The sequence below is a fragment of the Ciconia boyciana genome, chromosome 7 (genome assembly GCF_034638445.1).
Source record: "Ciconia boyciana chromosome 7, ASM3463844v1, whole genome shotgun sequence".
NCBI lineage: Eukaryota > Metazoa > Chordata > Aves > Ciconiiformes > Ciconiidae > Ciconia > Ciconia boyciana.
In genome coordinates, this window is record NC_132940.1 from 61,541,871 (window position 1) to 61,556,946 (window position 15,076).

Here is a 15,076-nt window from a genome sequence, read left to right on the forward strand (position 1 = left end):
TTGATAGACAGTGGATAGACCATAATTAAATCACAGGTTAGCTTGGGACTTCGCATTCATGCTGAGGAGCAGGGCAATCCATCTATTTGCAGGATTGGGCATATGTTATTTATTTTTTAAAATCCTTATGTGTTTCGCGAATAATCCCGCGTATTCTTGATGGAAAGCACATTAGAGCAAGCCAGTGTCCTCTCTCATCCTGTTTGTTCTTCCCTTCTCTCCCTGAGAACAATGAAAGCGGGAGGAAGTCTTGCATTGGTTTGTTACTAGTTTCCAGGCAGTTTTGCTTCCAGCTTCACAACTATGAGCAAAACGTTGCAATACCAAGGTTTGAACAGACACAGATAACATCTGGTTTAAAAAAACACCCCGGCACCACTAAAGATTCAGGGGGGTGCTCAGAGGTAATGAGACGGTCCCTGGTGTTTATTTGATGGAGTTTAGCATTTTGATGAAATTTTGAGGACTAATGACTATGCAAGATATCGAGGACTGATGATTTGTGGCTTGGAAAAAGGGGATAAATCCAGGCAGGCTGCTGTCGCTGCAGGCGCTGTGCAGCCCTGCGTGCCTCACCCACGGCGGGCAACTTCCGCTACCTGCCACTTCAGCAGTTCATTACAAAAAAAAAAATTGCATTCTGCTGCGCCCTCGCAGCCCTGCAAGCCGAAACGCCGGCACTGCCGCTCCCGTCCCCTATCAGCCCTGCTGCGATCAGGACTAATAACGCTAATAAGCCATTGATGCAGTCCCTCCGCTGCGGGCTATCCAGCGAGCGGAGGGTGGAGGCACCGGCGGCCCCGACTTCTGCAACCGCCTCGGTGGATCCTGTTGCTTCTGGGGAGGTTTCGGCAGCTCCTTCTGGCCTTTCGTCCGTCTGTCCCTCCCAGCCCACCCCGGAGAGGCTGCACCTCCGGCACCAGCTGCAGCACGCAGCCTCCCCACGACTGCACGATTGTTTGTAATACAATTTTTTTTTTTTTTTTGAAGCACATCTCCAAGCAGAAAGAGTAAGAAAATCCCATCCGCCTGCCAATTGACTCATGTGTAGGGTTTCCGCTTCCCAGATCTGCATATTGTAAGCTCCTGACACAAGTTGATGTTGTAAGTACAGCTTCCATACGGTTCTCTCAAAGGCAACAGATTTTTTTATACATATATATTTATATATGGCACCTGGTTTGGCAGAAACCACATCTGAAAAAGGGAAATAAGGAAAGCAGTAAAAGCTGAATCTACCTAGCTATTGCTGGCTTTGGAGGGGTTTTGGCCAATTGCAAAGACAGCATAACTCTTATTCTTACTCAGGAATGGCATAGTAGTCCATAGGGCTAGGATGGCTCCTGAGCGCGGAGGGAACAGGTCACAAAACCAGATCTGACACCTGGATCCGGCTGGAGAAGGGCCATTTCTCAACCCGAGCATCCCGAGGTGCATAAAGCAGAGGGATGGCCGCTCCTCTGGCACCAAGCACGACCAGGCCCTAGCGCTTCCCAGTGCTCCAGCCTGGAAGAATTTGGGTTCAGCACCTGAAATTTGGCAACTTTTGCCGCCAGACTTGGCAGGCACCACTGCTCCAGTAACTGGGGTAGGGATCCAGGTAGCCTGGATTTTTCTGCCCACTATTTCTCATGGGGGTCTACGCGCTAAATAAACCCCTTTGCGGGGCTTTGCGATGAGGCACACCAGGGCTGGGAGCCTGCAGGACACGCAGTACGGCTCTCGCAGGTGCTGTCCTCGGCGCACAACACCTCGCTCCGAACCAGCGCGTCCCTCCGGAAGGCCCCGACGCCCCCGGCGAGCGGCACGCCCTGCCGAGGCTCTTCCCCGGCCCCAAGCCCCGCCGCTCCCCGTCCCCCCCGGCTGGCTGGGGACCCCCGCCGCTGCGTCGGAAGAGCCCACCGGGGAGGCGGCGGGGAGGCGGCAGGCCGGGGGCAGGCCGGGGACAGGCCGGGGGCAGGCCCGGGACAGGCCGGGGGCAGGCCCCGGGCCCCCCGCCCGCCCCGAGGGAGCCCCGAGGGAGCGCTGAGGGAGGCCCGCGGGGCGGGAGCGGCGCTGGGCGCGGCCGCGGGGCCCTGCCCGCCCCCTGCCCGCCCCCGCCCCCTGGCGGCGGGGCCCGGCGCCGCCCCCGCCCCGCGCCGCGGCCGCGGCCGCCCCCTCCCCGCGCCGTGACAGACAGCTCCGGCGGCGCGCCCGGCCGGGGAGGCGGCGAGGCGAGGGGAGGCGAGGCGAGGCGAGAGGCGATGCGCCGCCGCCGCCGCCGCCATCCCGGCGCAGCCCGCGGCGTGCCCTGCCTGCCGGCAGCCCGCGGCCGCCCCTAGCCGCGCTGCGGGCGGAGGGGCAGGGGCGGCGGCGGCTTCTCCTTCCCGGCGCCCCGCATGAGGAGAGGCGTTAAATAGCGCCAGCGCCGCGGCGGCCGCCACTGCCCGCTCGGTGGCGGCGGGGCCGCCTGGCCGGCGGCGGAAACATGGCGAGCGACTCCCCGGCGCGGAGCCTGGACGAGATCGACCTCTCGGCGCTGCGGGTGAGGCGCGCCGCCGGGTCGGGGCCCGGGGGGGATGCGGGAGCGCCCCTCCATCCATCCATCCATCAATCCGTCCGTCCGTCCGTTCCCCGGCGTGGGGGGGGCGCGGGGGCTGTGTGCCTGCATGCGTGTGTGTGTGCGCGGATGTGTGTGTATGTGCGGCTGCACGTCTGTAAATGCCGAGCTAGCAACGTCTGCGTGTGCATCCGCATGCATGTAGCCGCGTGTACGCATGTGTGTGTATCTATACATGTGTGCCTGCGTGCACGGATCTGTACGCACACGCATGTATGGACGCGTGTACGCAGGTGTGTGTATGCACACAGCAGCGTGTGCGCGCCCGTGCGTACGGGTGGGTGCGCGGCTGCGGCTGCCCGGCCCCGCCGGGCGTCGGCTGTGGCCGGGGGGCACCGGGGGGCGCGGGGCCGGTCCCCCGCGGCCGGCGCTTGGGTGGGGGCAGCCCGGAGCCCCCCGCTTGGCGGCGGGGCTGGGCAGTGCCTGCGCTCCGCTCGTACGCCGTGCGACAGGCGTGCAGGCACGGACAGACGGACAGGGATCGTGGGGCCGGACATCCGCGGGATGCGGGAGCGGGGCTGCTCCCCGGACCCGGCTTTTCCACACCGGCACGGACCCCGCAGCCTTTCCATCCATCTCCCGCCGTGCCCCTTCGCTCCGTCTCCTCCTCACCTCCCCCCCCCCCCCCCCGCCTTGAAAATGAAGCTCGTCATGTACCCTTGAAATGTCGGGCTCGTCAAACGTGCCAGCCTTTGCGGGGGCTGTGGCCTGATGTCCCCCCCGGTCTATTTTTCCCGTAACTTTCTTCCTTTCCCCCCTTTCTTCATCATCCTTTTGGTCGTAAGAACAGCTAGTTGGTATAGAGCATGGGGAGTCATTTAGAGAAGCAGCGTTTATTTGGGAGGCAACAGCGAGGCTGCTTCTCTCAACCTGCTGGCATAGATGAATAAATAAAATTAAGCAGAATCCGCTGAAGACTTGGCACAAGTGTATTTTTAGAAATATTATTTGCTTCAGTGCATTAAAAAAAAGTCTATCTTTATTCACTTGCCCTACTTTCTTCCTGTTGAGTTTCTGGTTGATTAATGGTGTAAATGATTGCTCAGCAATACACAGTATAGATGAGATTGGAGGGGGGGGAACCATCCATCTTAAAAACAGACCTGGAGCTCTTGTTTCCCCTCTTAGGTGGAAGGTGCCTTGGGAGAGATGTTGCTGAAGCTGGTGGAGTTAATCCAGGAAAGCAGTATCATTGGGGGGGGAGGGGGAAGGGGGCCCGCTCCTCCCCCACCCCCTGAAAATCAGATTTTTTTTTTTTTTTTTTACATCTGCGTTAGGAAGTTTATTTGAACTCAGGCACCATTTCTTTTTGAAGGTGTATCCACACATACTTAGTTTTTTTTTCCTGTGTTTGTGGCTTTTTAATAGCAATGCGCACCAGACACAGTCAGGGTTTTGTTTTCGCTTTAGGAGGAAATGTATATTCCCTCCCTCCCCCTGAGACGCACCGGCAGTGCCTGGTCTGCGAGCAGAGAGCGGTGCTGGCGTTTCGGGGTAACCGGAGACAAGGGGACCTGAAACCCCGACTGATGGTGGGCTGGGAGTGCAAAGCCCTGTCCCCCTGCCCAGCCAGGTCCCCCTCCCCAGTGGTGGCTGCTCCAGCAGGACCCCCGAGATCGCAGGGGGGCTTCCCGCTGCCTGCCTGCGGGCACCACGGTGCTCCTGCCACTTGGGCCTCTGCCCCCTCTCAAGGGGAGAGACCTGCTGTGGCGCTTTCCTGTACGTGACGAGAGATGTGTTGGTTTGTGAGTGAGACAAGAATAGGACCTTAATTTGCCAAGGAATAGATCTTCTTCTAAACTAAGCTCTTTTAGCACTTAGAATAATTGTGAAAGGTCATAAATTCAGCAGATAGGGCAAGAACCGTGAATCATTCCATGGGGTCTGAATCAGAAATCGATAGTAAATTTGCTGCCTGAGCACAAAACATGGCAGGGAGGAGTAATTCCCCAAGCCCTGCAAAATTTCATTTATGAGAAAAGAAGTGTCACGTTGCTGCGGGTTTGTAGATGAGTCTGGATGGAGGAGACGTTGCTCTTGTGCCTACGTGTTTGAAGGGGTGAGGGATGGCTGTGTGAAATGCTGGGAGCAGGTAGTGACTCAAAATCTGGCGGAGGGGAGGATTTGTTCCCAGCAGCGGGGAAAGGAAACGCTTGGGCCGCTTATCTCCAAGTTTGAGTCACCGAAATGTTCCAGGAGGCTGGGTTTTATGAACAGCAAGCAAATGCATATATAAAAGGTGGACCTTTGACTGCTGGTTCGCCCCGTCCTTTGCTTTGGCTTGCCTACTTCGGTCACAAGGGAGGAAAGTGGATTTGCAGGACGAGAACGTGCTGTTGAAGGCTGAGCACAGCTTGGCACAAGCAGAGCACTGCACATCGTCATTCATCTCAGCTTGCCTCTGCCCGCTAGCTTAAGGGGTTGGATTTGTAGAGCTGGGCTGAAAGGTAACATAGGAGGTAGCAGGCGCTTCTGGTTTTGCCACGCTAGAGTTTATCTTGGCCACACAGTCGAGCTCCACCGCAGCAGTGCATCTGCTTGACGTGCTGGCGGCTGGGCCAGGAACAAAGCACTGAATTCTGATTAAAATGCACGGCCTGGTGCATCGAGTAAGCACACTTCGGGCTCGCTCCTGCCTTCTTTGCGACATGTTTCTATCCGTCACTGTGCACCGTGCTCATTGCCATGGTACCCAGGTGTCCCCATGTCGGTGCAGAGGGCCGAGCGTTTAAGGAAGGGCAGGGTGAAGCCTTCGACATCAGAAGGATTCTTAAAATAGAGATCTTCTGGTGGTGGTGCTGGTAATGAGTATTGTTAATGTTGCAGAAAACTCTAATTTAAAATGATGAGGCCATTGAACAGGTAGTGCTGCATATTATACTGACAAGGGGATAAGATAAACTACATTATAATGTTCTTTTGTGCAGGCTGGGAGATATTTTTGCTGGTCCACTCAGCATGTTTAATAGCCGAATGACCTGGCAGTGCTATTCGCAGAATAATGATTAACATGGGGATTCGCACAGACTGTTGACAGGCGTGTTTGAGAAGCAGATTTTTGCAGTAAAAGGAGAACGAGCATGAGGAGGGATGCAGTGGGCCATGCTCTCTGGTGGTAAATGCACAGCTGATCCCAATAGGAGAGCAAGCAGAAAGATGGGGCTGGGTTTTGGTTTTTTTTTTCCACCCCTTTTTTTTTGTCTCGGCGAATGCAAGAGCCTGTCATCTTTTGCTGAAGGCAGCGGCCTTGATCCTTCTAAAATATTCAGGTCAATAGCTTTTCCTCTGCTGCATCCGTCTGCAGGGATGGGCCTCCGTCTGGTGTACTGGCGGTGGCAGGGAGCTCTTCTGCAGTAGCTGCCACAGCTGGATGCATTTGGGACCCTTTGCAAGGTGTGTGGGAGGTGATAAAAGCTCTCTGGGAGGAAAACCTTTCTGAGGGAGCTGATCACCCTCTGGGGTGGGACTGGCTTGGGGCAAGCAAACCCCCCCTGCTCACAGCTGCTCCTTGTCCGCTTGGCGAGGGGCTCGCTCTGGGCTTGGGTCCCAGCTGAAGGCTGGGGGCTTGAAAGGCTCACCTGGATTGTACGGCTTGGCTAAGGGTTTCCTGCAAGCCTGAGAATTTAAAAAAAGCCTTTTGGGGGAAGGAGTAATTGTTTTCTTCATGTACCTGGATGTTGCTTTTGTTTTGAACTCATTAACAAAACCCAAGCTTTTTGTTATTTACTTTCGCAAAGTGCTGACCACGCACTCTCTGGAAACTGGATCCTAAAATCGTTAGTTGTTTTGGAAACGCCTGGCCTTTAATGCTCAGGCTTGGAGAGGAGACAGTACAGAATTAAGGAGCCGGTGGGTATTAGCTGTTGCTGGGAAGAATTGGATGAAACCCAAAAATGTCACTACTCTTCCTTTAGCTTTGCTTCGTATAGAAGTGAAGTTTCAGTGGCCATTTGTTTGCATTAGTTGATCATTGTCAATGAAGATAAAAGCTCTCATATTAAAAAAACCATAAAACCCAAACAAACATACTGGCTTTGTCCTGTTTCCAGAACTTCATCAGTTTATGGCATATTTCAGCATCATTAAAGATTTAGGAGAAGTTTTAATGGGGGATAAGCACTGCAAGCCACCACTCAGTAGTATTATCCTGGCAGCATTATGTTAGGTTTCCTCTTCCAGCACCTTTTAAAAAACTCTGTAGCTCGACAGAATTTGGGCAGCTTTTGCAAAGGTCACCTTCTTCCTAAATAGAAAGAGGAACAAATTTGACTGGATGTGACTTCTGGAGATTAAAAAAAGACATGAAAAGCTTATTTATTTGTGCCATGCTTTACATAATATGCTACCATGCAAAATTTGGGACATATCTTCAACAAATGTTTACGTAGCCGCAGTTCCTGAGGATGGACACTCTTGGGGGTCTTCCATCAGGGCCTTCATCTATGCTCTTCCAGTGTGATTCAGTGCATGTGTGAGCTATGAACACGGCTGTGTCCATGTACTTTGTATATTTTTGAGCCTTTTTTTTTTTAACCATAAGACCTTGGCAGCACAATACTGGTCTCTGAATCATCCCAAAGGGATGACGATGTCCAACTCTAAGCCTTTTTTCTGCATCTCTCTTCCATTCCTTGAGCCAGGAGTGTTGATAGTGGTGCAAACACTTATCTTCTACATGTGCATGCATTTTCTTGTGTGTGCGCTCATGAAAAGTTACAACAGAAGCAAGGCTGTCTTCCGTCTAATCCTTTTGCATGGTTGATTTTTCTTCCACCTTTTGGAGTTGTACAGCCCAGATGCTGCTCTTCTGCAGGTCTCCATGTCCCCTTCAGCACTGGCGCTGTGGTTACTCTTCCTCATCTTTAGAGTTCTTCCACATGATGTTTATGGTGTTTTTAAAGGCATGGAGAGTCTCTCTGTTCTCAGTAGTGTTCCTGTGCTGGTCAGCTATAAGAATGACTAATTTGGAGTGAGTTTATAGCAAAACTACGTTTTGATGTTTGAGCACGAGCATCTTGTTGAATTGAGGTTTGAAGTGGTGAAGAGGTAGGTATTTGATTGGTGTGTATGTGTAAAATAAAGTGTCTGATTTTTAATCCATGCAAGAAGTAGTTTGAGGAGGCTTTTATCCTTGCTACGTGAAGGTAGTTTTTATCTGCCAGGCTCTAGTAAATGTAGTGGTACTGTTTATATGGGGTGAGGGGGGAAACAGTTTCCATTTGATCTGTATGTAAATCTCCCAAAAGTAATCACTCGGCTAAGGAAGAGGTGTCCTTGGAAGTCATCGTTCATGTGGGGCCAGGTCACACGAAAGCCGCTATCACCTCCTGGGCTTGGGCTCCGAGCTGTTCTCTGCAAACCCTTGCCTGACTCCTTCTAATGCACCCCCAGTCACTTTGCAAGGGTAATGACAGACATCAGCGGGAGTTCTCTGCCTCTGACCTGCAGACCAAGGACGGGGTATTGATCCCTGTCTCATTTCTTCATGCCTCGAATATAAATGGGGAGAATCCTGTTAGATTTCCCATGCTTCCCCTGGTAAAAAAGCTTCCAACAGGCAAAAGGGTGCATGGTGTGGAGGAACAGCATCGGTAAAAGCTGTTGTGTCTTGCAGTGGGGAGGATGGTGTTGAGGGTTCAGGACCTACCTCCTGAAGGCAGCTTCTCACCCAGGGGTACTTGGGGAGGATACATGCCATTTCCCCTCTTGCTGCCGGCTGCAGAAGAGACCAGGAGCGTTGCGGGGCAAAGCGTGGACCCACGGCAGAGCTGTGCTGGGAGTTGGCACCGTTCCTTCTCCCAGGGCTTTGGCTGACTCTTCCTCCCCGCTGGCAGCGGTTTGGGCCCCGGCTGCTCTGCAGGTGCCCTGCTCGCCCGTGGGAAGCGTAGAGCCTCCAGCACTCGTGGTTTGCATTTGCTGATGCTCAGGCATCTTCTTCGTTACCTTTCACACAGCCATTAAAGCAGGTTGCGGGTCGAAAACCACTAGCCTAAATCATTGATAGCTCCATTAAATGAGGGATTGTATTTCCCATTTATAAAGCCAGTAGCTTTGATTTCCGTCCCCTCCTCCTATCCCCTTTTGTCACTTTGAACTGTGGCTACACATTGAAACTGTCGGGCTGTCTGCTCTGGGCTCAGGAAAACAATTTATATAAGCGAGGTTTGAAGTTCTGCATGTAAATCGCTTACGATTTCTAAAGGAGGATTGTCTAACAAACATGATCCTTGGGAAATGGAGACTCCCCCTCTCTCTGTGTTCCCCCTCTGCGGTGGTTTTAAGATGAGCCCTGCAAGGGGCTGAGCATCCCCTTCCCGCAGAGGGACAAGGATGCTCAGCACGTAGGGCCCAGCCCTGGGGTGCTCCTGCAATGGCTTGTTAGTGAAAGCAGAGGAAAAGCCACCAAGGTTGGAAAACACTGATAAGAAGTTTAGTCGGAACTCAGTTATATCTCTCTGCACGCCTGATTTTATTTTGTAATGGCAGATCAGAAAACCTTCCTCCCCTTTGATCGAGAATGTTGCTTTTCCACGGTGATTCTCTGCGGTGCTTGCCAGAAGTTCAAGCTTGTGTGTTGGTAGTAAATGATGGATGATTCTAATCAGGCAGGCAGCACTGGAGTATCCAGATGCGTCTTGCATAGCTGAGAACCAACATTTCCTCCTTCCGTACTAGGTGAGCAAACGGTGTGTACTGCCCCGTGCTCACCTGCCGAGTTACCCCGAGTGCAGCAGAAGGCATGCGCTTTGCTCTGCTGCAGATAACCAACTCTCCTCTGCCAAAGCAACCCTATTAGATATTAATGGCTTCGTGCAAACACCACCCTCTTGCCAGTAAGTGAGACCTGAGCAGTTCACATGGTCCCATCCTTCCCACATGCACACTCAGGCTGAAAACAACCGTGGCCTCTGGCAAGTGCAGTAGCTGCTTAGTTTGTGCAGCGGGCTGTGAACAGTGAGTTGCTCTTCTGAGTAAAGCCTTAGCAGCTGGAGTTTAACATCCTCTTGGTTTTAAGCGCTGTCACTGCAGCGAGGGTGGGTGGATGTGTTTCTGTTCACGTGAGTGCACGTGTGGTTTCCAGCTTCGGAGTACATGAAACCTTTTACAAGTTTTGCTTGCTTCCTCCAGCAATGGTATTTCAGAGTGCAAAATGAAATAAATTGTTTAGCTCTCCTGAAAGCAACACTTCTGAGAAGCCAAGGATATTGCATAGAGTGTGTATTCCTTTATCAACTAACAAAGAATCAAAAATTTAATTTAGGTGGCTGACACTAAAAGTCACCCCACCCCCACCCCCCCCCGCCTTAAAATTCTCTTTGCTCTTAATTTTGAAACTCAGCAGGAAAAAGCCTACTGCCAGCTGAGTCATGTGTTTAGTGCATGACAGAAGTGACTGTTTGGGACCATGCCCTTAATCTGCTGGATAGAGACTTTAGGATGCATTGGAGGTGGTTAGAGCCTTTGCTGAGGAAGAGATCGCACAGCTTGAATCTAATAAAATGTGTCTAATAACCGCTGTAGCATGCTACAGAAATACAAGAGATCAAAGCTTTGGAGGCATTTATTTTCATAATTTGTGGGTCAGATCCTTGCAGGACTAATTGGGTGCTGTTTGATGTCCAGGCAACAATAGAAATCTCCCTGTAAATCAGAATATATTTGCCTCTTCCTTTCTCTTTCGTACACAAGCATAAAAGCTTGGTATGATTTTGAGATAAACTGGCAAAAGCGAAGGTACAGATCTCCTCCCTACCTCACTGCCATCTTTCTTAGATGTATTAACACTGTGGGCAATATAGCTGATACAGTGACCAAAACGACTGCATTTACCCAGTAGCTGGTGGTCCTTCTAACGTTGGTGCTCCAGGAGCACTAAGCCTGATGGTTATTGCCTACTGTGCTTCTGCTCCCCGAAGCACGAACTGAGAAGAAACCAGAGAACAAGCTTTGATGGTGCAGTTTGTAGGATCTCTCCAGTTGTGGCTCACTACTCATGATACCCAGGTGGTATCTCAGCTTTGCAGGTGGTCACCCCCAAAACACAGCAAGTCAGGAATGCTGTGTGCTTTGTGGGGGCACTTACAAAGTTCTTTTATATGCTATATATATTTATTTTTATATAAAAATATATATTATATATAAAAGATATATATAAAAACGGGTCTAACTGTTAGCATGGATCTAACTGTTCCCTCTTGAGTGGAGGAGGACAGCATGGCGGGCTAGCGTGCCTATGAATGGCACAGCCTGTGTCCCTGTACCTGGCACATAAACCTTCTTCAAAACACAGGCCAAAATTTTCCAAGCTACTCACTCATATGGGAGATGCTGAATTAGCCATAGACCTGTTCTCGTACGTGAAACCTGTCTGGAAAGGAAGGGGCACTGCCCTTAAACTTGTGGTTTTTGTGTTGTATCTTCCCACTGAATACTCACGGTAGGTGTTTGTGGGGGGCTTCTCTCGTGTGTCTGCAGATGCCACCATTTTGGGACGAAAGAAAGATGGGTGTGCAAGGAAACTGTGTTCCTGGAGCAAAACCAGAGGCCAAGGCAACAAAATTGAAAGGGCTTTAAATGCATTTTCTGGCTATGCAGACAGGCTGTCTTCACTGCAATAGATCTTCAGCCTTTACGTATTGATTAGCTTCAGTAAATAGTATGATGACTCTGCTCTTCCTGTTGCTATTCTGTGGGGATCAGTGTGTTAGTATGGCTGGAGAGGCTGTAATAGCTAAATGGGATTCCAGTAGTGAGAGTGGTTTACAAATGCTCTCCAAAGTGAACCTTGCAGCCAGTGTGACTGTGTTTGCTATAAATATAAACACAGAGCGCTCTGCTGGTGACCGGACTGGTAATGGCCATGTTTTCTAATGGGTAAAACCGCATTCCCCGAGCCAATTGCCCTGCAGCGACTGCGCCCTGCCCTGGCAGGGATGCTGTCGTCTTCTGGTTCGCTGGCTGGGGAGCTGTGATGGGCACATTGTGTGTGGGATGACTGAAGGGAGCAGGAATGGAGGGGAGAGACCGGAGTCACATTGAAATGTGGGGCCGCTTGGCTAGAAAATGGCTGAAAATGCTTCCTTTTCTACCTGCCCTGCTTTTGGCTTGTAATAGTTTCTTCAGTATTCATGTGTAGCTGGGCGTAGTTCGAAGTGCTTTTGTTTGCTGGGCTTTGCCCCTGCGCTTGGGGCAATGATGTGGTGTGGCAGCCTGAAGGTGGTTGTGTTTGAGCACTGGGCAAGCCCCAGATCCTTGGAAAATCGTCACGGTAAAGTATGAACAGAGCAGGAGCGTGGCAGGGACAGCAGCTTGTTGTCCCTGTGGAGCAGCACTGGGAGGAGGGATGGAGAGCTGCTTTAGATATTCGGTGCCGTAGCTGAAAACCCATCCAGAAGACTTGCCATTGGCATGCCCAGGTTTTGTGACAACCTGTAACTGCACCGTGGTGGAAAAGCTCTTCCAGAGGCAGTTTGGGCTGTGAAGTGAAACCCCAGGTTGCTCCGGAGACAGTGGATGGAAATATAGGATGGAGCAGATGTAAAATTAGCATAACAATATACCTTTAATTCCACTTGAAGGAAATAATTGAAGACTAGTTGTCGCTTATGATGGTGACCTCTGCCAAGATGACTCATGCTGCAATATAATATGAGTCACTTGTTAATGATGGCCTGTTAAGAAGAAAGTGCCAAATCCCGGTAACTTCTTCATTGTGCGATATAAAAGCCAGGATGAAGAAGGGTGTTCAGGATATTGTTGCCTAAAAATAGCTGATGCTTAAGAGTGCTGAAGCACCTTTACTTGGCTCTGGGGGACTCTAGCATGGAAAGGCAAAGGCCCTGAGCAGAAATGCTACTTCTTCTTTGGCCTTGGTTTAACAGCCACACGACACTGTACTGCTCCTCCCCAGCCTTCTGTGCTGACGTGATGTTGCCCCAGGGTGGGGACCCTGATAGCTGTCTGTCCTGCCAGATGGTTCAGCTGGCCGGAGGGCAAGTGCCTGCTGGTGGGAGGGAGGTGGGTAGGTGCTAAGTTGTGCAGTGAGCATGGAAAGCTGCGGCCACCTTTGCGAAGGCTGCCCGGCAAGGGCTTAGCCACGGGGAGGGAGGTCTCGAGGGCAGCCTGGCTGATGGGAGAGCAGGAAGGTAGGAATGAGATCCTCCATGGGAAGGTCCCTGGGGTGCCACTGATGGGGAGCCCTGGGCTGGAGACCTGCTGTTAGGAGCCTGGGGGAGAGGGAGGTGAAGAGCTAACAGTGCGGCCGTGTTGTCTCCTGCAGCGAGGGCTTTGCCAGGCACAATTTCTCCGTCAACTCCTCATCTCTGATGCCTGCCAAATGGGTGCAGGGTGAGAAGTTTTTTTTATGGCTATAAGGAACCTGTGGTGCTCCTTTAGCAACTGACGTGAGCACTCACTTGTTAATCATCTACTAGCTGTCTTAGATGCTTCCTCATATTGAACTAGTGTTTTTCCTCAACAAATGAGGTTTTGCAACCCACAGAAGAAAACGAGAGCCTGGTGTGAAGGTGCTTGTGACCAGGTGCAGGAGCTCACCAAGAAGCAATGGGTGGGTTAGCCCCTGGGCTCAGCCTGGCGGTTGGTGCCCCAGGCACGCTCTTCTCTGCCCTTTCACGTAGCAGAGGGGCAAGAGGAAGGTATGGCAGAGGGGCACCTTGCTCCTGGGAAAGGTTTCTAACTTGTCAAAAGCCTGATGATTTTGTCTGCGGTCATGAAATCCTGTGAAGTCCTGACACCAGAAGTTACCTTGAGAGGGGAGTATTTTTTTTCCTAGATCTCATAATTGTAGAGAAGCATGTAAAAAAGGCCTTCCTAAAAGATCATAATCCAAAGGGCAAATAGAAGACTCCAAGCAGTTTATTGAAAATTCAGAAGAAAAAATGGCAATAAATATGTGAGGCCTTGCCTTCTTTCTTCCCCGAGTGATGCACCGCAACAGCCGGAGATCTCTGGGCTGCTTCTGCCACGCTTTCATTTTCCAGGTGAGAAGCTGTCTACCTCCACTGTCCTGCACTGCTGCCACCTGCTTCAAGGTGTATCTTGCCCTCTGGACCTTGCTTGTTTGCAGTCCAGACCAGACTACCAGCTTCTGCTGCCTTACACAGCACCAGTGTGGTCCTCAAGGAGATAGGAGGGTGGTGGTGAAGGGCTGTGGAGGAAGGTTGAGGCTTGAGGAGATGAGAAAGGGTGGACCTGAAGGAGGAAAACTTTGCACCCAGATGTTGCTGTCAAGGCAATCTGAAGCAACGAAAGGACATTGAATGTACGAGTGGTTGCATTGCAGAAAATTGATGTGTAGCACCTTAGGAACAGATCTCTCTGAGGGACGGAGGAACATCTCTTCCTGAAGAGAAACTGCCAGCACAGTGGGACCCAAATCTTCTACACATCTTCCATTTTGTCTTGCTCCTTTGATAATTATCATCCTCTTCTTTAGCAGGTTCCCACCATTAGCGTAGAGGTGCTGCTGCTGTGGCAGCTCTCGGGAGCTCTCATCATGCCTCTCTTGCCATCCTTATCAGCTTCAGCACCAGAGGGGACCCACAGTAAGGAGGGTTTTTGCTCTTTGGTAGAGCAAACCAGTGCTGTTGGTTTTCACTGAGCATCTGGATCCCGGGTGCCAGCTCCTCCTGGGGTGATCTCCAGACTGGCCCTTGGACCTGGGGGTGCCATAGTTTCTTTGCCATGAGTGGAGTTGGGGTTGCTGTGTTGGGGTAGAGCACTACAGGCTGAAGGATGGCTGGGCTGCCTCTCCATCACGTCTTACACGTGTTCAGGCCTGGGAAGGCCAAATGTCCTTTACAGGGAGACCTGCACTTCCAAGGTGTACCAGCTCACATCCTCTGAGAAGCAGGTGGAGTAAAAGCATTACACTTTTGAATAGTCAAAGGCTTTATCATGTGGTTCAAAGGGAGGGATGCCTTGTAGGTGGAGAGACCATACCCCCCAAAAAATGAAGCAGTGAGGTTGACAAGGGAGATGGAGATGGGACATAAGTTCAAAGCCAGAGTCACTTTCTCAAGACCCTTTCACAATAAGTTGTGGTTTTGCTTTTGCCGGTTGATGTGACCTCTTCCGTGCTGCTGGTGTAAAGCAAAGTGCCTGCACAGAGGAAACGTCCTCAAGAGAAGATGCAAGAGCCCTGCTCATTATCAGGAATGAGTAAAACTGCTCCAAGCTAATCTGGCTGCCTAAAAATAAAAGTGGTGGTAGGGGGAGGGACTGTCTTCTGTGTTCGTTTGCCCTTGATTTTCATGACATTTTGCTGCTCTATATTATGTGTCTTGTAGGGGAGACCGTGTGTCCTGGTCACACTGGAGCAATTCACGAGAGCACGTGCTTGTGTCAAAAACCATCGGGGAGGAAGGCTGAGAAGCTTGTTCAGGGTTTAGCAGTTAACTCGCGAAGTGCAGTTATTCAGGTTTATTCCCTCATTCTCATGCTCCTTGCAGGTTCACA

General features: G+C 51.4%; 1 protein-coding gene across 5 annotated transcripts in view; it reads left to right on the forward strand.

Moving 5' to 3' along the window:
- The first annotated feature begins 2,151 nt into the window (after positions 1 to 2,151).
- Positions 2,152 to 15,076, forward strand: part of TNIK (TRAF2 and NCK interacting kinase) — a 167,502-nt gene continuing 154,577 nt past the window's right edge. For 3 of the 5 annotated variants that reach the window (XM_072868176.1, XM_072868179.1, XM_072868180.1), the window contains exon 1: positions 2,154 to 2,524. In XM_072868176.1, coding sequence (XP_072724277.1) covers positions 2,468 to 2,524 — 57 coding nt within the window. In that variant the 5' untranslated portion in view covers positions 2,154 to 2,467. Of the gene's footprint in view, positions 2,525 to 15,076 lie in introns of all 5 variants that reach the window. The other 2 variants (XR_012043487.1, XM_072868177.1) reach the window with 2 other exon arrangements.